General features: G+C 37.5%; 3 protein-coding genes across 4 annotated transcripts; all 3 read left to right on the top strand.

Moving 5' to 3' along the window:
* The first annotated feature begins 690 nt into the window (after nt 1-690).
* Nucleotides 691-3,167, top strand: LOC125189273 (putative flavin-containing monooxygenase 1). The gene is made up of 5 exons (XM_089058118.1): nt 691-1,251; nt 1,468-1,705; nt 1,766-1,812; nt 1,893-2,024; nt 2,336-3,167. The coding sequence occupies exons 1-5, from the start codon at nt 823-825 to the stop codon at nt 3,038-3,040; spliced, it is 1,551 nt and encodes a 516-aa protein (XP_088914244.1). The 5' UTR covers nt 691-822; the 3' UTR covers nt 3,041-3,167.
* Nucleotides 3,168-7,142: 3,975 nt separating this feature from the next.
* On the top strand, nt 7,143-9,331 carry LOC125189272 (putative flavin-containing monooxygenase 1). Its single transcript, XM_048086565.2, has 4 exons — nt 7,143-7,780; nt 7,852-8,089; nt 8,146-8,324; nt 8,456-9,331. The coding sequence occupies exons 1-4, from the start codon at nt 7,343-7,345 to the stop codon at nt 9,149-9,151; spliced, it is 1,551 nt and encodes a 516-aa protein (XP_047942522.2). The 5' UTR covers nt 7,143-7,342; the 3' UTR covers nt 9,152-9,331.
* Nucleotides 9,332-13,760: 4,429 nt separating this feature from the next.
* LOC125187770 (putative flavin-containing monooxygenase 1) lies at nt 13,761-22,534 on the top strand. Of its 2 annotated transcripts, XM_048084401.2 has the most exons (5): nt 13,761-14,275; nt 14,365-14,602; nt 15,573-15,748; nt 15,827-16,182; nt 16,295-16,803. In XM_048084401.2, exons 1-5 carry the CDS (start codon nt 13,766-13,768, stop codon nt 16,632-16,634), a joined length of 1,620 nt encoding a protein of 539 aa, XP_047940358.2. In that variant the 5' UTR covers nt 13,761-13,765; the 3' UTR covers nt 16,635-16,803. The 2 variants fall into 2 exon arrangements, with proteins under 2 accessions (XP_047940358.2, XP_088913987.1); XM_089057861.1 differs by lacking the exons at nt 15,827-16,182; nt 16,295-16,803 and adding an exon at nt 21,792-22,534 and having other exon boundaries at nt 13,773-14,275.

The raw sequence follows: 22,534 nt of genomic DNA, 5'->3' as shown, positions 1-22,534 counted from the left end.
ACATATACAAAAACGATATTATGAGATATTTAATGACAGGTGAATAATATTTTCACTAAAAATTTATTATTACTTCTAGAACTAATAAAATCAATTAAACCACCACAAATAGTAGTTCTTCCTCCCTTCCTAAATGTATGAAAATTTTCGTTTAATCTGTTCTTAAAAGGAACTTTTAATTTTGGAAAAACTTTTTTCTAAAGAGGCGAGACTCATTATCGTCTAATCATACTTTAATTTTTTTTTTCTATTTTTTTCTTAATTTACTGATTGTAGAGTTAAAGTTCTATGCTAAACCAAATATTCCCATCCATGCAATCAAACTTGAGAAGTACTCCGTATTTATGTGTGCACGTAAGTACGTAGATGTGATCTGCTTGTTGAATTAATAACATGTACTCTCCCGTCTTATAAAAGATGTCTCACTTTCTCTTTTAATTTGTCTCATTAAAAATGCCACATTTTCATTTTTAGAAAAAGCCATCTCTCATAATAATAATATAAATATTATATTTTTTTATTATATCTAACACACAAAATAAGACATTCTAAAATCTTATAGAGTCCCACAAGTGTGACATCTTTTGTTGGATGAAGCCCATCATAGCTGGCGAAATATCTTCACGAGGCTTCCAACTACTATCTACTTATGCGGTGTAGATGCATTGCTACAAATCTCGAAATCATTAGAGTAGTCGTAGAAGATTGAGTTTGGTGGTGTCATTTTTTTGTTTTCTAGCACTTTGTAAGTTATAACTAAGATAAATGTGTACAATTGTGTAGCTAGATAGATTACCGCTTGAAGCTCCATCTCATCCAATAATGAAGAAACGAGTAGCCATCGTTGGTGCCGGAATCAGCGGCCTCCTCGCCTGCAAATACGCGGCCGCGAAGGGCTTCACTCCGGTGGTCTTCGAAGAGCAAGACAAGGTTGGTGGGCTGTGGAATCACACATTGGAGTCCACCACCCTTCAAGTTCCTAAGCAGCTATATGAATTTTCAGACTTCCCCTGGCCTTCTTCTGTCCAAGAATTGCTTCCCCACAACACCCAACTCACCGAATATCTCCAATCCTACGCCCACAAATTCCAGCTGTTGCACTACGTCAAGTTTAAGAGCAAAGTAATCGATGTTGACTATGTGGGAGAGTCTGAAGATGAGATGAATTGCTGGGGTGGAGATCGAAAGGCCTTTGGATCCAAAGGGAAATGGATTCTCAGACTTTCCCACGCCGGAGATGACTCCATCAAGGTATCAAAGTATACTCTTTTCCGATCCCAAACTCATATTAGTATGATATTTTCCGTTTTCAGCAAAGCTGTAACAGTTTTGTTTTTTAGACACTCTTCAAAAGGCCGTATACTAATGGAGTATGAGTTGCACTTATATATTGCTTGCACATTTTTTTTTAATTTTCCGATGTGGGATGGTTTGAACTTCAACGTGATAAATATATGATGAATGCAGGAGTATGAAGCAGAGTTCTTGGTTCTGTGCATCGGGAGATTCAGCGGTCTTCCAAATATCCCGGAGTTTGCTCCGGGATATGGGAGCGATGCGTTTTCCGGCAAAGTAATGCATTCCATGGATTTCGCCAACATGGAGAATGCTGCTGCTGCTCAATTCATCAAAGGAAAACGAGTTGTCATTATAGGTTCTGGGAAATCAGCAGTTGACATTGCATACGAATGCGCCAATCTAAATGGTAAGCATTAATTCTATTTTTCAAAGATTTGTTAAATTTGAGCTTATGGTTGATTTGCAGGAAGAGATAACCCTTGCACAATGGTCCAAAGAAGAATCCATTGGATGGTACTGATACAGTGGTTTCAGTTCTCTTTTACACAGATGTGAGATATTGTTATGTTTATTTTTCTTTCATTTGTCAACAGGTACCCCACGACGCGCAGCCATGGGGGCTAAGTTTCGGCTTTCTGTGCTTCACTCGCTTCGCTGAGCTCATGGTCCACAAGCCCGGCCAGAGCTTTTTGTTCGCCGTAGCTGCAGTCATGCTCACTCCGCTGGTAATACTATATTTTTCTTATAAATTCAGTTGGAGAAATGTATCATGTTTCAACTTCTTTCCAATACTATATTTTTCTTATAAATTCAGTTGGAGAAATGTATCATGTTTCAACTTCTTTTCAATACTATATTTTTCTTATAAATTCAGTTGGAGAAATGTATCATGTTTCAACTTCTTTCCAATACTATATTTTTCTTATAAATTCAGTTGGAGAAATGTATCATGTTTCAACTTCTTTTCAATACTATATTTTTCTTATAAATTCAGTTGGAGAAATGTATCATGTTTCAACTTCTTTTCATGTTTCAGCGATGGTTTGTGAACAAGCTGGTGGAAATCTATCTCAAATGGCGACTTCCCATTCAAAAATATGACATGGTTCCAACGGAAAGCTTCGTGGGAGAAGCCTCGTCGTGTCAGATCCTCTTCCTGCAGCCTAACTTCTACGACAGAGTAGAAGACGGTAGCATTCTGATGAAAAAATCGAAAAACTTCACCTTCTGCGAAGAGGGTGTGATCCTCGACGGAGAAAGTGTCCCGTTGCAAGCAGACGTGGTCATCCTTGCAACGGGATATAAGGGTGAGGAGAAGCTGAAGAACATGTTCGCTTCTCCCACTTATCAAAATTACATATTTGGATCTCCGGACTCCATTGTCCCTCTCTACAGGCAGATGATCCATCCAAGAATCCCGCAGCTCGCGGTGATAGGCTACTCAGAGTCGCTGTCGAATATATTCACGTTCGAAATGAGGTGCAAATGGCTGTCGCATTTTCTTGACGGGGGGTTCGCGTTGCCGAATATAAGAGATATGGAGGAGGAGATTGAGGGGTGGGAGAAATACATGAAGAGGTATGCAGGCAATGAGAATTTTAGAAGGTCTTGCATTGGTGGGGTGCCTATTTGGTACAATGATCAAATATGCAGAGACATTGGGTCTACTCCCAAAAGAAAGAATGGCTTCTTTTCTGAGATGTTTCAGCCTTATGGCCCAGCCGACTACCACCACCTATAATAACAATAATGTAGTCCACTTAATTGGTAGTACCACACTTTTTTCAATATAGTCCTGGTGTTTTTTTTATTAAATCATGTTTTGGTTATTTATCTTTTTTATCAAACAAACATGCATTAGCTTCTTATATTTGATCTCCTTAATGCTATCATGTAGTACATAGTTTGATTAATGAAATAAAGTAGTATCAGAAAAAAAAAACAATAAAGAACAACCAAATTGAAATAAATTCTGATCAACAGCTTGTGTTGCTTTGATGTGTTTATGTTATGCTTGAGAGGTTTACAATGTTGACATATTCACATATTACCGTACTTGTTTTGTGTTGCAAATGTAAAGTAAAAATATGTCAATGAAAATATTCAGGCTATCTCCGTCCATCATAAGTGAGGCACTTATTTTAAGTACGGGATTTATGAAATTGATATTTACCAGAGTTAAGTGGAGAGAGTAAAGTACGAAAGAAAAAAAAAAGTAGATGAGTGAAGATAAAACTAAAAAAGAGACAAAATTATTTTTTTTCTAATAAAGGAAAATGACTTATTTTAGCCGAGAAATCTTTAAAAAATTGGATGGAGGGTATAAGTGTTATTTCTCTTATTACTAATTAATTTTGTGATGAAGTCACTAAAATGTAGACGACCTTCACATATATGGCGCGGTTTAATAATCGACAAATAAGTTAGTTAGTGATCCACAAATGTATTCATTGAGTAAGTGTTAGATAGGAAAATTACCACAAATCCAAATAATCGCTAGAAAGACATCCTTAGAGCATCCGCAATGGTTAATAGGCCAGCCATAGGCCAGTCATAGGCCAGTCATGCTCTCCTCTGCCACGTCAGCAACACTAAAAAAACCACCTGCCACGTCAGATTTAGGCCAGCCATAGGCCAGCCGCAATAAAAACAATTCAAAATATACTACATTTACGGAATTAAAATTGCGATATACGGAATTAAATTTACGACACATATACGGAAAAAATAATCCATTCCATTAAAAAAAAAGTACAAAGATTTTAAAAAAAAAGTACATGATTTTTTTTTAAAAAAAAGGGCTTCAACACCCGAGCCCCGCCACTCTCTACTCCTCATCGCCGTCGCCGTCGCCCTCCTCGTCGCCGCCGCCGTCTCCGCCGCCGCTGCCGCCACCCGTGGTATCTGAGCCCACGTCGAAACCCCCCAGCCGTGACCTCGCCATCTCTAAATCAGCACGCATGCTCTCGAGCATCTCGTAAAGAAACCTCTTCTCCGTGGGGTCAGTGGCGTTCTTCCACTCTCGGAAGACCTGTAACATCTGAGCCCGCGTTTGGTTACGCGAATGGAGAGCGTACTCGAGTGGGGCGGCTGGGAGGGCGGAGGACTGGACCTCGCGGAGCGATAGGGGGGATCCGCCCCTCGCAGCCCGCTGCGCCCGCTTCTGTCCAACCGGGCGGGGGCGACCAGTAAATGAAGGAGGGGATGGAAACTCCTCAGCATCCGGGGGAGGTCGTGGGATCCGCCGCTGCTGCCGCTGTAGTCGCCGCTATAGTTCAGTCGCTGCTTCTTCGGCCACCCAGCGTCGCACCCCGCCCGGAACTTCTCCGAGTCCTTCAGCAACAAGAAGCACTCCCAGAAGGTGAACTCCTTATACTTCCCCTCCAAGGGGAACTGACTCGCGGCTATCCTCCGGGCGTCGTCCTCAGTCTGCCCACTTTTGAGCTGACGGAGGGCGTTGGCGTACAAATTCGCAAAACGGCCCACTGCGGCCCTGGTGCGCTCCCACCCCTTCCGGACCTCCTCGTTGCTGAAGTCCTTCCCGTGCGGGCAGTGCCTCTTATAGGCAGCACTGATCTTCGCCCACATGTTGACGACCCGCTGGTTGTTCGCAACCAGTGGATCGTCGCACACCTCCAACCACCCCTTGGCCACCGCGGCGTACTCATCCTCCGTCCACTTCCTCCGGCCGGTGGCAGTGGGCTGCGATGACTCGCCGACCGCCTTGCCCTTCCCCTTCCCCCTCGTCTTCTTCCTCGGCGCGGCCGGCGTCGCTCGAACGGGAATATCATCGTCCCCGAGATCGATCCCCATATCATGCAATGACAGAAGGTCATCGCCAGAGAACTGCGTCTCCACCGGGGTCGACGTGTGAGACAAAGCCGTCAAGAAATCAAGCGAGGGCCGATATACCGCGTCCCCTCCTGGTGACCCCTGCAGCCCCCCCGGCATCCCGGGATGCATACTGTGCGGCATCCCCCCCTGCCACATCATCTCCATCATCTGCTGCAGCATCATCTGCTGCTGCATCTGGGGCATACCCCCCCACCCGGGCGCTGACTGCCCGCCGCCCGGCATACCCCCCTGTTCCCCCCCATCGCCCCCCCCCCCCGGCGCACCAGCCATCATCCCCATCATCTGATTCCAAGGGATGTTAAACCCCGGGCCCATCTGCCCCCATCCAGATCCCACAGGTACCGTGGGAGTCTGAGATCCACTCGTCGCTGGGCTGGACTCATTGTTGTGATCCATCGCCGCTCGATAATGCTCTTGTACAGAAAGTTAGAGAGAGAGAAAACTCGTTAAAACAAGTGGTGCAAATGAAAATGAAACGAAAATCGCGTTTATATAGGTTTTAAAAAAAAAAAAAATCGGAAAACACCGCTGGCCGATCGCTAGCCGATCGGGCCCCTGCAATGGCGGCTAGCCGATCGGCCAGCGGATCGGCTAGCGACGAGCGATCGGCCAGCCCACGCCGATGCGCTCGCCGATTTCGCGCTGGCCGGTCGCAATGGTTTGGCTAGCCGATCGGCTAGCGCGATGAATCGGCTAGCCGGTCGCTAGCCGACCATTGCGGATACTCTTAGTTAGGACAATGGGATGGCAGAAATTAACTAATAATATTGGGCTTCGCTCTATAGGCTTCGTGAATGGCCCGTCAGAATAGCAATATGAGTTGTTTATTAAATTCAACCATCAAAAAATATAAATTGGGATTTTAACAAGACCCAACACCCTTTAGGTCTTTATAAAACTCAAATATAAAACTATTACTATCATTATACGAGGTTAAATTACCAATGATCAACTTATTGATACTAAAATTATAGATTAACTCTTATTTAGGCACTAGCAAAATTGCCCAACTTAGCTCCTAGACACGAGGAGAAATTATCTAATTTGGTACAAGTCAAAACATCAAAGAAAAATATATAAGCTCGTTTGATATGATCCAAAATTTAAATGAAGAAGCTTATTTATAGTATGAGCCAAAACTATCAAAATGATGAATAAAAGTAGCTCCTTTATATGAATCCGAATTACCAATGACAAATTGAAATAGCTCCTGAATATGAATTGAAACTAATACCTAAACAATCCATTAAACACCTCAATGGCTAGAGTCCAATTATCTAATTGAATACTTCCTCCGTCCGTCATTAGGAGTCTCATTTATGGGCGGCACAGGTTTTAAGAAAAAATGGGTGGAAAAAAGTTAGTGGAATGAGTCCCACTTGTATATATTAGTGGAAGGTGGGAGGACCTTATTACAATTTATGGTAAAAGTGAATCGGGACTCCTATTCGCGGACGGAGGGAGTATATGAGTGTTGAAATGAGGCCAGATGAAATCAAGAGGAAATTAAGACAAAAAACGATAAGAGTGGGAAATCAAACTAACAAAATGAAAAGATCAGAAATTAAATGAAATGTTTTTATTGATTGATACACAATAACTGTTATAGGAATTAATCATACAAATAATTAATGTGAGAATTAGAAGATAGAACCATTATCCAATGCTGAATAATTCGATCAAAAAATAGCTTATACATATAATGTTGTTTTTTGCAAAGGTTTTATTTTCGAGTACTTGTTTAACACATTTGCGAAGCACAAATTGTTAATAATTTAGTTTTATATTAATCCAAATTTTGAGCCTCCTTAATTATAACAGATGAATTTGATTTAACAAAGTCCTAATTATCAACAATCTGCAATAAAATTTTCAAAATCATTACATATATATATAAAAATAAGATAGTAAAAAAAATCATTACATATGCAAGATAAGTTCCAGATAAAATATAGGAGTATGTAATATTTTCAACAATGTAAGATATATAGGTGGTCGAGCTGAAATTTGTATTTTATTGATGAGAATATCTTCACGAGGCCGCCAAATTGCTACAAAATTCGAAAATCGAAATCATTAGCACAAGATTGTGTTTGGTGTTGGCATTTGGTGTGTTTGAGTTCCAGTAACAATGATACACGTGTAGAATTGTGTAGATAAGCGCTTCCATCTTATCCAGTAATCAGGTATGGATGAGAAACGAGTAGCCATCGTGGGCGCCGGAATCAGCGGCCTCCTCGCCTGCAAATACGCGGCCGCGAAAGGCTTCACTCCGGTGGTCTTGGAAGAGCAAGACAAGGTTGGCGGGCTGTGGAATCACACTCTGGAGTCCACCACCCTTCAAGTTCCTAAGCAGTTGTATGAATTTTCAGACTTCCCCTGGCCTTCTTCTGTCCAAGAACTGCGCCCCCACAACACCCAACTCGTCGAATATCTCCAATCCTACGCCCACAAATTCCAGCTGTTGCACTACGTCAAATTCAATACCAAAGTAATCGATGTTGATTACGTGGGAGGGTCTAAAGAAGAGATGAATTGCTGGGGTGGAGATGGCAAAGCCTTTGCATCCAAAGGGAAATGGATTCTCAGAGTTTCCCACTCAGGAGATCATCATGACTCCATCAAGGTATTAGTATCATAAAACACAAGTCTGTTTTTTTTGAATTTTTCTGTTTTATCATAAACATATGAATGCAGGAGTATGAAGCAGAGTTCTTGGTTCTGTGCATTGGGAAATTCAGCGGTCTTCCAAATATCCCGGACTTTGCTCCGGGATATGGGAGCGATGCGTTTTCTGGCAAAGTAATGCACTCCATGGATCTCGCCAAAATGGAGAATGCTGCTGCTGCTCAACTCATCAAGGGGAAACGTATCGTCATTATAGGTTCTGGGAAATCAGCAGTTGACATTGCATACGAGTGCGCCAATCTAAATGGTAAGCATTCTATTTTTGAATTTTGAAAAGGATTATTCTGAATTTGAGCATTGCAGGAAGAGATAATCCTTGCACAATGGTACAAAGAAGAATCCATTGGATGATACCCCACGACGCCCAGCCATGGGGGCTAAGCTTCAGCTTTTTGTTCTTCACTCGCTTTGCTGAGCTCATGCTTCACAAGCCCGGCCAGGGCTTTTTCTTCACCGCCGCCACAATCTTGCTCACTCCCCTGGTAATCGATAAATTGATGATCCCGACTCCTCTATATTTGAATGGATAATCCAATCCTCCCCTTTATACAGTTTTTTTAAGGGGATGAGTGACTCATTTCCGTCCTGTGTCAACTTTTTTTCCCTGTTTTAGCGATGGGTTGTGAACAAGCTGGTGGAAATCTATCTTAAATGGCGACTTCCCATTAAAAAATATGACATGGTTCCAACGGAGAATTTCATCGGACAAGCCTCGTCTTGTCAGATACACTTCCTGCAGCCGAACTTCTACGACAGAGTAGAAGATGGCAGCATTCTGATGAAAAAATCGAAAACCTTCACCTTCTGCAAAGAGGGTCTAATCCTCGATGGAGAAGCTCTCCCGTTGCATGCAGACGTGGTCATCTTTGCAACGGGATATAAGGGAAAGGAGAAGCTGAAGAACATGTTTGCTTCTCCCACTTATCAAAACTACATATTTGGATCTCCAAACTCGATTGTGCCTCTCTACAGACAGATGATCCATCCAAGAATCCCACAGCTGGCAGTGATAGGCTACTCGGAGTCTCTGTCGTGTTTATTCACATTTGAAATGAGGTGCAAATGGCTGTCGCATTTTCTGGATGGGGAGTTCGGGTTGCCGAATATAAGAGATATGGAGAAGGAGATGGAAGGATGGGAGAAATACATGAAGAGGTATGCAGGCAAGGGAAGGTCTTGCATTGGTGGGGTGCCTATTTGGTACAATGATCAATTATGTAGAGACATTGGGTCTACTCCCAAAAGAAAGAATGGCTTCGTTTCAGAGCTGTTTCAGCCTTATGGCCCAGCTGACTACCACCACCTATAACATTGATGTGTTTTTGAATTGCAGGTTGACATTGTTAAGATATTTACACATTCGTTGTTCTATGATGAAATTATAGTTAAATATGCCAATGTAAATATTTAATCTGTTACCCATTCGGTCCGCATTAAATGTATATTTATTTTGGACGGTTTCGATAAATATTACGTTTGACTTTTACTATTTTTTTATAGAGTAAAGGCCAAAATTGGTACTGAACATATGACCATTTTACGTTTTTAGTTTTAAACATTATCTTTTGGGTTTTTTGGTCCGGCACATGGAAATTTGATCATTTTGGTCCTCCGTCAACATTTCTGTTAAAAACTAATGGTCAACGGGTTTAATCTCGATTTTGACCAAATTAAACTTTTAATTCTGATTTTTTCCTCCCTAATTAATTCCCTAATTATCATCTTAGGTGAATACCGGCGGGAGTAGACTGGCGGAGCGGTGGCGGTGGAGGAAAATGATGGTTGGATCTTCCTCTGCGTCTCTTCTCTTTGAGCGGAGCACGATGAAGGTGACGGAGAGCGCAATCAATAAGCATACAAACAAGGAGAGAATGGTGAGGATCGCAATTTTGTGAGGGCTTTGCTGGCGGATGATTGCCTTTGGTGAGAAACAGATGAATTGCTTCCTCGAATCGGAGGAATTGAAACCTCATAATCCGTTGCAAGATTTGCAGCTTGAGAAATAAAGATCTTCGTCTTCATCCTCATCCCACTCCACTTCTAAACCTAATCGGAGAATGTTGTCGAGGACGCCGAGGATGTCGCCTTGGCACTCCGGCTGGTAATCATCGCGGTGGTGAGCGGCGCCGCAGTCGTGGATGAGATGGATTCAGGTCTTGATGAGCTTGCATTCGAAGGAGCGGAAATAATTATGATGATGATGAAGGCTTAGATGAATAGATGGTGACTTCAATTAGGGAGAAATAATTATTTATAAAAATAATCAAGGAGTAAAAAATCAAAATTAAAAGTTTAATTTGGTCAAAATCGGGATTAAACTCATTGACCGTTAGTTTTTAACGTAAATGTTGACGGGGGACCAAAATTATCAAATTTCCATATGTGCAGGACCAAAAAATCCAAAAGATAATGTTTAGGACCAAAAACATAAAATAGTCATATGTTCAGGATCAATTTTGGTCTTTACTCTTTTTTATATGAATCTTACATTCCATTAAGTTTATCTACTCACAATTATAAAACTAATATTCCGGTCCTTCATAAAGTTAAGCAATATAATAAGTAGGACTCGCATTTCACTAATTTTTTTCCCACAGCCCTTTATAAAGTCAATTAATTTATGTAAACTTCACCGGTCAAATATGAAACATCTACTAGTATTGGAGGGAGTATATCTCTGATTATTAATTGATTTTGTGATTAAGCGTCACTAAAATTTTGGTGATCCGCCTTCACGTTTAACATGTACTTTTGGTGTTTTTTGTGAAACAACATCAAATATGGTGTTATTATAAAAATTTTGTGAGACAAAAACTTAAATATGGTGTAGATTTTGAATTTAGTATAAATGGTTGGAGTAAAACTATTTTTTGGTGTGACGTATACTCAAAAATAAGTTTGAGTTTGATGTAAATAGTTGGTATAAATGGTTGGAGTAAAACTATTTTTTGGTGTGACGTATACTCAAAAATAGGTTTGAGTTTGATGTAAATAGTTGGAGATGGTCTAATAATCGATAAATAATTAGTTAATGATGAACAAATAGGGATGTGTTAAAATGACAACACCTCTTAAAATAACACTATACCATCATTCTTAGCTAATCATTTGTACACGTGGACGAATAATAAGCTGTCATATGGCAATCATAAAAAATTCGCAAGAGTAAATTTACGCGGACTGCAATATCCAATACTCTAGACTGCAAGGTGATGCGGACTGCAATATCCAATATGCTAGACTGCAATCTATAGATTGTTGTAGATTGTTGTCTAGCGTTTATACTATTGCAGTCTAGCATATATAATATTGCAGTCTAGCGTGATGTCATATTGCTATTTTAAAAGTGTTGTTATTTTAATGCACCCCTGAACAAATGTCTTTATCGGAGGTGATCCACATATCATTGTTAATTAGGAAAATATCACAAATAAGTCCAAATAATCATTATGAAGATCACAAATAATCCTTAGTTAGAGAAAGGGGATGGCAAAAATATTAACAATATTGGGCTTTGCTCCTTAGGCAGCTACATTGGGTCGTGACTCGTGAGTGGCCCGTCAGAATAGGTGATTTGTTTATAAATTCAACCATCAAACAATATAAATTAGGCTTGTAAATGACTGTACCTATTCATAAATCAATTTAATTATAAGTTACACTTAAAAACAATAATAATTGAGAAAATCGATAATTAGTGTAGTGCCCCAATTTTAGTGCTTAATGATTGTGAGTAAATAATATTCCGTGCACGTGACTAGTATACTATCCCGTGTTTAAGGTTTTAGTGTTAAGAGCATTCACAACTCATGAGGAGGGAGCTGCAACAGGAGGTGCAGTGTGTTAATGATTAGGATTGGGAATATGGATATCAGATATTGGATTTATCCGTATCCGATCCAATATCCGCTAGATTTTGGATACCCAATATCCAATTTTATGGGATTGGGTTTGAGATTGGGTATTGAAATATAAGATAAATCGGGTATTGGATAACCCGAATGGATATTGGGTATTACCCGAATATCCAATTTATTATTTTATGCATATTTTAAATTAGATTTAGTCATTTTGTATTAAACAATCTTATACTTTAAAATAAAAGTGATCCATTTTTTTTATACTACAAAATAAATGAAACATTAAAGACATTAGTCAATTTAGATATTTCTATATTTCCATTAATATATAAAATTCAATTTTTTTATTAGTTATTAACATGTGTAAAGAGTCGGGTATTTGGGTACCCGACACGTCGGGTATGGATACCCGGGGTGGGCATTGGAGTACCCGAAAATATATCGGGGCGGGTTGTGGATAGACATTTTGGTGATTTTCGGGTTTGGATACCCAGTTTTTTCGGGTCGGGTATCCACGGATACCCATATTTCCACCCCTAGTTATGATGGGGGAGGAGCGTCGCCCTACACAGTGCGGATGCTCCACGACGCCCGTTGTTTGGGGTGGGAGGTTTGGAGGGGTACTGGCGTGAGGGTGGGTGATTGGTTTTTTTTTTTTTCTCTCAAAATTTCCATATATTTCCATATTTCCATGCATAAAAATTCATTAATTAGAATTTTCCATATATTTCTATATTTCCATTTAGTTTCCATATTTGGAAATATATGGAATTTTCCATATTTCCATGATGAAAATTGACTCATGGGAAGCGCTTTGATAAAAAAATAAAATCCAATGTCTTTTTTCTTTCGTTGGATAATTTTGACTTTGACCAATGGGATTTTATTTTGTCTTGATAAACAAAATTAAATCCAATTTCCTTTTTCTTTGGTTAAGATAATTTTAATCTAAGGTTCCATTTTTATTATGTAGCTTACCTAATAGAAACGGGAAGTAAAATATCATTGGGAGGGAAGAGCGGAATTTTAGATGCTGTTTTGGAGATTCACTCTCCCAAACCAGCAATGGTGATTCTGAATCCGATATTCAGATGAAAATCAACTTATACTCCCTTCGTCCACAAAAAGTAGAGTAATTAGTGTATTGCACGAATTTTAATGTAGAATTGGTAAAGTGATGGAGAAGAGAAAAAAATAAGAGAATGATGTGTAGGGTTATTATTTGTTAATAACTTTTCATTAATGAATGTGCTCTATTTTTTATGGACGAAGGGAGTATTCAACACTGCCGCCGCTGCTCCGGTTCCAGCATTCCAGTTCCAACTCCAAAAATTCGCAAGCAAAATCATAACATAAAATTTGTTAACATTGCATATTTAGTTCTTGTTTTATTTTATCATTGCACATCGCTAATCATATTGATTATTATATGCTATATGGATATATCTATAGCACTGAATTTTTATTCCTTAATATCATGGAAGATGAAAATGTCTATAGTTCATAATTATTACACAGTCGGACAGTCCCCACTTTTTTGTTTTTATTTTTTATATCATTGAAGTTGGAAATGTCTTGTTCTGTAATATTTCCATGCACGGTCCCCACATAATATCGGAAGATTGAAATGTCTTCTGTTTCCTCCACATGTCTTTTGTTTCGTAATATTTCCACAGTCCCCACGTTTTGTCTTTTTGTTTTTGTTTTAATATCATGGAAGATGGAAATGTCAATTGTATAATACTACTTTCTCCGTCCCGCTTAAGATGACACGTTTTCCTTTTTAGTTTGTCCCAACCAAGATGACACATTTTCTTTTTTGGAAACTTTCTTTCTCCAATTAATACACTCAACCACTTCTACCCACCCCTATTAAAATATTCACCTTTCTTTCTCTCTATTTTAATACTTTCACCCACCATTTCTCTCTTCAATTAAGCACATTAACCAATTACTCCTAAAATTCCGTGCCGGCTAAGAAATGTGTCATCTTAGCCGGGACGGAGGGAGTAGTATGGAGGAGGAGTAGTAGTATTTAAGGCTCTAGTGCTCAAGAATTATAGATGAACTTATACTTGTCCATTAATAGTGTACTTGCATTATCCTTCTTTCAAACCAACCATTATATATTATCCATGGAGAAAAGGGTTGCCATCGTCGGGGCCGGAATCAGCGGCCTCCTGGCCTGCAAATACGCGGCGGCCAGAGGCTTCAGACCCGTTGTTTTCGAAGCTCAGGATCACGTCGGCGGTGTGTGGAACCACACCATTGAGTCCACCAGACTGCAGAATGTGAGGCCCACCTTCGAGTTCTCTGATTTCCCATGGCCTTCTTCGGTTGAAGACATGTTCCCCACAAACTTTCAAGTTTTGGACTACCTCCAATCATATGCTCACCATTTTGGATTGTTACCATACATAAAATTCAACTCCAAAGTGATCAGCATTAATTACGTGGGCGAATCTGATGACCAGATTCGTTCCTGGGACTTGTGGGGCGGCACGGGTAAAGCTTTTGGATGTCAAGGAAAGTGGATTCTCAAAGTCATCCACACCAAAGATAACTTCACTAAGGTATTTCTTAATTTCTAGGAGTACTAAATTTTGTTAAATTTTTTAGTATATATGTCGTGAGCTAATTATGAATTGAACTTATTAATTAGGAGTATGAAGCTGAATTTGTGATAATTTGCATTGGGAGATTCAGTGGTTTCCCAAATATTCCAAAGTTTGGAGCTGGATTTGGACCGGAGATATTTTCAGGCAAAGTGTTGCATTCGATGGACTACTCTGGGATGGACAATGCAGCTGCTGCAGACTTCATCAGGGGAAAACGAGTTGCTATAATAGGCTCTAGCAAATCAGCAACCGACATTGCTCTCGAATGCGCCAATGCAAATGGTAACTACTTTAGTATACTGCATTTGAAAATTTGTAACATTCAAATTTAACACCAATTAATTGGTATGTGAAAACTAATCAAGATTTGATATTTACTTTCAGTTGATGGTTTTTTAATGAAACATTACATATTTAATGATACCATATAAGATCATAAACATTATAAAAATAATTGAGAGTAGAACCAGATTTAATATTTCAAAGATTTACATTCAAAGCCACATATCTGTGGGTCTTCGTGTGTGTGGTGTGCGTGTTACTACGTGTGTAGTACACCTTCAAATATCTGAAACGTGATGAATTTTGGAAATACTACTATTCCTATGCTCCCATATTTTCTAAATTTGTACTTACCCAAATAAATACTCGATGTCTCATTTTCACATTTATTATTTTGATAAGTGCATGTTCCATTAACTTATTTTATTTAAAATTATTATAAAAATACAGCTAATAAAATATTTTGGAGTTAAATGTCTAATCGATTCATGGTATCAAACACACCCTTAGAGCATCTCCAAAGGGAAAGGTAAATGAAGAGGTAAAGTCATAACTACAACATTTACCATTTTTTCAAAAAAATCATTCTCCAAAGGGAGAGATACTCAAGAAGATATTATACATTTTCCTATTTTGAAGAAGTATCTTTACCATTCAATAAATGGAAAAGGTAAAATCTTATAGCAACCATATTTGTCTTCTTTTCATGAAAAATCATTCTCGAATGGGGAAGTTTTTCATGCTCGAATGGGGAAGGTATTTGAAAAGGTATTACACTTTATGTTTTTTAATGCATATTGTACTATTTTTTTTTAAATGATAGTATTATATACCTTTTTCCTTTGGAATGGAGTATTACTTTTTAGAATGACATATTTCACTTTTTGAAAACGTAAATAGATGATATACCTCTTTCATTTACCTTTCCTTGTTGAAGATGCTCTTAGTATCGATCATATTTGTTGATCAGGGCCCGAAAATCCTTGCACGATGATCCAGAGAACGGTGCATTGGGCACTTCCGGATGCATATCCGTGGGGTGTCCACTACGGTTACATCTTCGCGACGCGCTTTATGGAGCTCATGGTCCATAAACCAGGCCAAGGACTCCTCTCTACCGTCTTAGCCACCTCACTTACACCCCTGGTAATTAATCAAATCCAAATTCAAATATGGATAACACTTGATCATTTGTTACTAATTAATGTTATTGAGATGACTTAGCGATGGGCGATGTCCAAGTTCGTGGAAAGCTACGTTAGATGGAAGCTCCCCTTGAAAAAGTACGGAATGATTCCTAAAGAGAGCTTTCTCGGAGAAATCTCGTCTTGCCAGATCTTAATGCTCCCTGAAACATTCTACGACAAGGTCGAAAACGGCAGCCTTGTTCTCAAAAAATCGCAGAATGTCAGCTTCTGCGAAGACGGCCTCATCATCGATGGAGAACATCATGTAAAAGCAGATATAGTAATCTTTGCAACGGGATACAAAGGCGACGAGAAGCTCAAGAGCATCTTCGCGTCTCCAACTTTCCAAAACTACATCCTAGAGACTCCAACCTCCACCATCCGTCTCTACAGGTACATTAGTATGATACTGTCTACTTTGGACTAAGCCCTCACGATTCTGTTTTTGAGACAGTTCCCGAAAAGGCCTCATATTAATGGAGTTGCCTGGTGATGTATATTGCAGACAGATAATTCATCCTAAAATTCCGCAGCTAGCGGTGATAGGCTACTCGGAATCGCTCTCGAATCTGTATACGTACGAGATGAGGTGCAAATGGGTGGCGCAGCTTCTTGATGAGGCGGTGGAGTTGCCGAGCATCAAGGAGATGGAGAAGGACATCGAGACGTGGGAGAGGTACATGAAGACGTACTCTGGTAACGGGAAATACAGAAGCAGTTGTGTTGCTGGATTGCACATATGGTATAATGATCAAATATGTAGAGACATTGGCATTAATCCCAGAAGAAAGAAGGGCTTTTTTGCAGATATGTTTCAGCCTTATGGTCCACAGGATTACAATTGAGGTGCTGAGGGTATAGGGAGTTTAAGTCTAAGGTAAGGTGTGTATTGTGTTTGGGAGTCTTAATGGTGTAAATCTTATTACTAGTTTGTTTTCTTACTTCACAAAGTAGCTGGTTCATGAATTGGATTTTACTAAGTTATTATATGGAACTAGTATCACGCTCGTACTATGCACGGTCCATTTTATTTTCTTCAAAATATAAAATATTGATTTGAAATAAAAAAAATAATATTATTATATGGGTTAAAATCATACATTGTTATAATTATTTTACCTTTCAAATAATAAAAATAATTTTAATTGATATATAAATTTGTAATTAAAATGACATTGTTTAAAAAAAATTTAATTCTCCTTTTATATATGGAGTTATAATTATTTGACCTTTCAAATAATAAAAATAATTTTAATTAATTTTTAATTAAAACAACATTATTTTAAAATTTTCCAAAACTACCATTTTATATATGTATACATAGATATATTCTAAATATCCAACAATAATAATTATTTTATAAAATTATTTCAAAAATTAGAACATTTTTTGGTAAATGACTAAAATATACTACCAAAAAACTGAAAATCCCCAACTTTGTAGCATATGAAATGTAAAATTAATTTAAGATATTGTGTATCAAAAGATATAATTTAAGATTGCACCGGTGAGACACTTCTTAGTCGAGCTTCATTTCATTGCAATATAGTGACCCTATACACTAAAAACCCAATCCCTGAAACCTAAATCATAAACCCTTAACTTTAAAATATACTCAATTAGATTATAATTTTAAATTTAGTTAGGCAGTTTTTGTAAATATTTTCAAAACTTCCCTTGTATTATTTAAACAAAATACATGAATTACCATAAATTTAATAAAAATGTGTTGCTTATTACAATAAATCAGAATTAACCATTAAAATAAATAATGACCACAAATAAAAAATGAAATAATAATTAAAAAGAGCGAACTATTATTACTACACATTCTGAACGAAACTAAGCAAACTAAGAATTAAAAAATGTCATTTATGTAAAAGAATATAAGAAATTATAGCACCTTTTCATGTGGCAGAAGCTAATTATTTTTCGTGAGAATTTTATTCTAGTGTCAAGAAATTGAGTTTAAATACAAAAATGTTAAAAAAAAAAAAAGACCAAATTTATAGTATTTGAATTTGATTAACTAAAATGATAATCTACAAAAATTTAATAGTATTTGAATAGTATTGAAGTCTATAACAGTCTAACAACGTATTTGAATAGTATTACAACTCTTGTACAAACATACTAATAATATTGCACCGGTGAGACACTTCTTAGTCGAGCTTCATTTCATTGCAATATAGTGACCCTATACACTAAAAACCCAATCCCTGAAACCTAAATTATAAACCCTTAACTTTAAAATATACTAAATTAGATGATAATTTTAAATTTAGTTAGGCAGCTTTTTTAAATATTTTCAAAACTTCCCTTGTATTATTTGAACAAAATACATGAATTACCATAAATTTAATAAAAATGTGTTGCTTATTACAATAAATCAGAATTAACCATTAAAATTAATAATGACCACAAATAAAAAATGAAATAATAATTAAAAAGAGCGAACTATTATTACTACACATTCTGAATGAAACTAAGCAAACTAAGAATTAAAAAATGTCATTTATGTCAAAGAATATAAGAAATTATAGCACTTTTTCATGTGGCAGAAGCTAATTAATTTTCGTGAGAATTTCATTCTAGTGTCAAGAAATTGAGTTTAAATACAAAAATGTTAAAAAAAAAGACCAAATTTATAGTATTTGAATTTGATTAACTAAAATGATAATCTACAAAAATTTAATAGTATTTGAATAGTATTCAAGTCTATAGCAGTCTAACAACGTATTTGAATAGTATTATAACTCTTGTACAAACATACTAATAGTATTGAAGCCTTTACAATCCGGCTATGCACATTCACACACAAATGGAAGAAAACAAATTGATCTTCATCATCTTCGGAATGAAGCCGGTGGTCGAGGGATGAGCAAACATGGCTGTTTTCGGTTGCCTCTGCTCACTTTAGAATTCGCCATTTATCTTTTTTCTTTATCTACTTGTGCTTGTTCTTGGGTACTCTCTGTTTCAATATTGAATCCATTTATTTATATAGAGCCAAGATGGTGTAGATTAAAAGTTTTAGCTTTAATTCCCAAAATAATAGTGCATGCGTTTCTTGCTTAATTGGAGTCTGTTGGCTTTCCATATTCTTTGTGAATAATGACATTTTATATTCATTTTCAATTGGAGCCTTTTAATTATAATATATACCTGAAATAATAATGTGCATGTGCAATAATAAATAGTGCACAATCTGCCGGTTGAGATATATACTACAAATTAATTAACAAAATTAAATTTATTCTAATCATTCTAGAGTTCAAAATTGTAATTTCATAAATACTCCCAAAACTCCCCTATATGTATAGATTGAATGATATGCTTATATTTGCCGAGGTCAATCGTAATAAATCGATGATATTTACCGTTAATTGGGCTAAATTAGCTCTTGGACTTCATAAAGCCATTATAATTAGTAGTTGAATTTTAGTTGGTCAAGCCCAATAGACTCAGAACCATCCTCACCAATATTTACGTCACCTATCTTAGATTGTTTTCTCCGTTCGAGGCCCACAAATGTATATATGTGGTTCATTGAATTGGATTACTAAGTTTCGTGTTCTTCTATTTTCAAATGGAAGTGTCTGATTAAGTTGGAGACTGCGTTTGTCCATGTGTATAAAATCGGCTGCCTTATCAGTGTGTGATTCGCCAAAAAAGTGTGAGATACAAAAATTTAACCATATTTCATGATTTATTTGGTAATTTGCCCTTATTGAAAAAGCCTAATCTTCCTTATAAATATAAGAAGGATGTTGTACAATTATCAAGTAGTACTAGTATATAAATTAAAATGAACAATGAAACATGAAAATTTACTTTTTCGTATAATATACACAAGCAGAGGAACTTCTATACTAACATTTGTTCGATCAATTTTGGAGCTTTACCCCACCTCTTAAATTAATGGCATCAAGCTGGAACATTGGGGAAGCTCTTTCAAACCTTATCTTCATCCATTTGTTGTTAACTTGTTGCTATATATCCTTGTTAAGTAGTGAAATATGATATCACCAAAGAGATTAACATATTATTAGGTAGTTATCTTGTCTTAATTTGCGATTGAATAATCACACAACAAATGGTACTGGTACTAGGGATGTCAATTGGACTAACCCGCTCGGATTCGGGCCAATCCACTCGGGTTGTTGGGCTATTTGGATGCGGGTTATTCAGACTGTGAATTTTTCGGGTTATAAATTTTTGGTCGTAACACTAAATCTTCCGATTTCGAGCTAACCCACGGGCTATTCGGGTCAATAGTAATCTTATATATTACTTTCTATCCAATCCAATATTCTAAATTATTAAAAAGCAGATTGTCACAAATAGTAAAGTATTATCAAAGTGATAAAAAAAAGAAAATAATAGCAATTGATAGCACACATGAATATGATATTCTAAACATATCGTTTAATTAATAGCACACATGAATCGGACTACAATTAACTAGAAATCATGTCTTTCATATAACCTTAACTTTCAATTTGAGAGAGAAGACATAATTACCATATATTCTTCATATCAATGTTATATTTAATATTGATATTACAAAATATACTTCATATAAGTATATAATCCAAAATTTTAATTATATTTTTATATTAAATGCTCAATCTGTGGGCTAACCCGCAACCCACCGTGCCAGCCTGCATAACCCGCCGATCCGAACGGGTTAGCCCGTGTAGCCCGCTTCTGAATATGGATTGCGATTTTTCGGCCCTAACCCTATGATTTTACCGGGTAATTCGGGTCGACCCGTGGGTTTCGGGCTAGACTGACATTCCTAAATGGTACTCCCTCCGTTCCATAGTAATGGAAGCGTTTCTTTTCGGCACAAATATTAAGAAAAATTGTGCTAGGTGAGTTAAGTAAATAGAGAATAAAGTAAAAAATGAAAAAGATAGAGAGATGAAAAGAGAAAAAAGTAAAAGAGAGTAAAGTAGGTGTGGAAAAATGTGTTTGACTTTTACTAAAAAGGGAAATGACTCTATTATTATGGAACGTACCAAAATGGCAAAATGACTTTATTACTATGGAACGGAGGGAGTAACTTTCAATTCATGATCACTTAATGCTGAAAACTTGGTCAAAGACACCCAAAAATATTTCTTCTGAAATTTTTGTTTCATTCTTTGTTGTTTTGTTTGGTAACAAATCCAGATTTTGTTATGGCCACATTGCAGCAAAAGGGACATGTCAATCAATTATCTTTATGTGCAATAAAAACAACATAAAATGCTGTGTCTTGTGTATAATATATATGTTGATTAACATGTCTTTTTTTGGCTTTTTGTGCCGCTAGACTAATTAAGGACTAAGTGTATGTACTAATCAAAATTTTATAACAATGGTAGTTATTAACATGCAGTTGGCCGGCTATACAAAGTAAATTGACCATTTTTCTCCAATTTTTCTCTCATTTCAAACAACACCAACCACATTTCTTCTTTCTCTTACTCCAACAATAGGCAATTCCATGCAAAAAAGAGAAAGATGATCAAGTAGTTGATATTCAAAGCTCTTGTACTTAGAAGATAAAACATGGCAAATAGACAATATTTTTCACCAGCTTCTGCACCTTTAGTAGCTCTAAGCCATGGAAATGGATCAAGCAAGAAACCTATATTAGGTGGAATTTTGATTGCCATTATACTAGTGTTTGTTGCAGGCTGGTTGTGTTTTTGTTTCAAAAGGAAGCTGTATGCCAATCTCAGGCTATACAGGAAGCAGAAAAGGTTTGTTTATTTACATAAATTATTCTTCCGCTTTTTTATTAAACAAAGTAGGTCACTCTAGTCCTTGTGAGCAAGCAGGGCAACTAGATGCAAAGAAGATGAAGTTGAGGCGATTTCGTTTGGAAGAACTGCAGAAGGCTACAGAGAATTCAGCCAAGAATTCTTGATTGGTCGTGGATCGTTTGCTAATGTTTGCTAATGATAGTGACTCATTTCCGTCCTGTGTCAACTTTTTTGCCCCTGTTTTAGCGATGGGTTGTGAACAAGCTGGTGGAAATCTATCTTAAATGGCGACTTCCCATTAAAAAATATGACATGGTTCCAACGGAGAATTTCATCGGACAAGCCTCGTCTTGTCAGATACACTTCCTGCAGCCGAACTTCTACGACAGAGTAGAAGATGGCAGCATTCTGATGAAAAAATCGAAAACCTTCACCTTCTGCAAAGAGGGTCTAATCCTCGATGGAGAAGCTCTCCCGTTGCATGCAGACGTGGTCATCTTTGCAACGGGATATAAGGGAAAGGAGAAGCTGAAGAACATGTTTGCTTCTCCCACTTATCAAAACTACATATTTGGATCTCCAAACTCGATTGTGCCTCTCTACAGACAGATGATCCATCCAAGAATCCCACAGCTGGCAGTGATAGGCTACTCGGAGTCTCTGTCGTGTTTATTCACATTTGAAATGAGGTGCAAATGGCTGTCGCATTTTCTGGATGGGGAGTTCGGGTTGCCGAATATAAGAGATATGGAGAAGGAGATGGAAGGATGGGAGAAATACATGAAGAGGTATGCAGGCAAGGGAAGGTCTTGCATTGGTGGGGTGCCTATTTGGTACAATGATCAATTATGTAGAGACATTGGGTCTACTCCCAAAAGAAAGAATGGCTTCGTTTCAGAGCTGTTTCAGCCTTATGGCCCAGCTGACTACCACCACCTATAACATTGATGTGTTTTTGAATTGCTCAAGAGGTCGACATTGTTAAGATA

This window comes from Salvia hispanica, chromosome 5, assembly GCF_029641045.1.
Source record: "Salvia hispanica isolate PSC_SH4W2 chromosome 5, Shi_PSC_v1, whole genome shotgun sequence".
Classification (NCBI taxonomy): domain Eukaryota; kingdom Viridiplantae; phylum Streptophyta; class Magnoliopsida; order Lamiales; family Lamiaceae; genus Salvia; species Salvia hispanica.
Note: the sequence above shows the minus strand (reverse complement) of the source record. Positions and strands in the feature narration are given on the sequence as shown.

What these genes read in the sequence shown, in the direction of transcription:
- LOC125189272 (XM_048086565.2), top strand. Translation starts at nt 7,343, where the DNA reads ATGGATGAGAAACGAGTAGCCATCGTGGGCGCCGGAATCAGCGGCCTC. An exon ending in ATCATCATGACTCCATCAAG is followed by an intron (nt 7,781 to 7,851) that starts GTATTAGTATCA and finishes ATATGAATGCAG; the next exon opens with GAGTATGAAGCAGAGTTCTT. An exon ending in CGAGTGCGCCAATCTAAATG is followed by an intron (nt 8,090 to 8,145) that starts GTAAGCATTCTA and finishes TGAGCATTGCAG; the next exon opens with GAAGAGATAATCCTTGCACA.
- LOC125187770 (XM_048084401.2), top strand. Translation starts at nt 13,766, where the DNA reads ATGAACTTATACTTGTCCATTAATAGTGTACTTGCATTATCCTTCTTT. An exon ending in CCAAAGATAACTTCACTAAG is followed by an intron (nt 14,276 to 14,364) that starts GTATTTCTTAAT and finishes CTTATTAATTAG; the next exon opens with GAGTATGAAGCTGAATTTGT. An exon ending in TCCACCATCCGTCTCTACAG is followed by an intron (nt 16,183 to 16,294) that starts GTACATTAGTAT and finishes TGTATATTGCAG; the next exon opens with ACAGATAATTCATCCTAAAA.
- LOC125189273 (XM_089058118.1), top strand. Translation starts at nt 823, where the DNA reads ATGAAGAAACGAGTAGCCATCGTTGGTGCCGGAATCAGCGGCCTCCTC. An exon ending in CGAATGCGCCAATCTAAATG is followed by an intron (nt 1,706 to 1,765) that starts GTAAGCATTAAT and finishes GTTGATTTGCAG; the next exon opens with GAAGAGATAACCCTTGCACA. An exon ending in AAAGAAGAATCCATTGGATG is followed by an intron (nt 1,813 to 1,892) that starts GTACTGATACAG and finishes ATTTGTCAACAG; the next exon opens with GTACCCCACGACGCGCAGCC.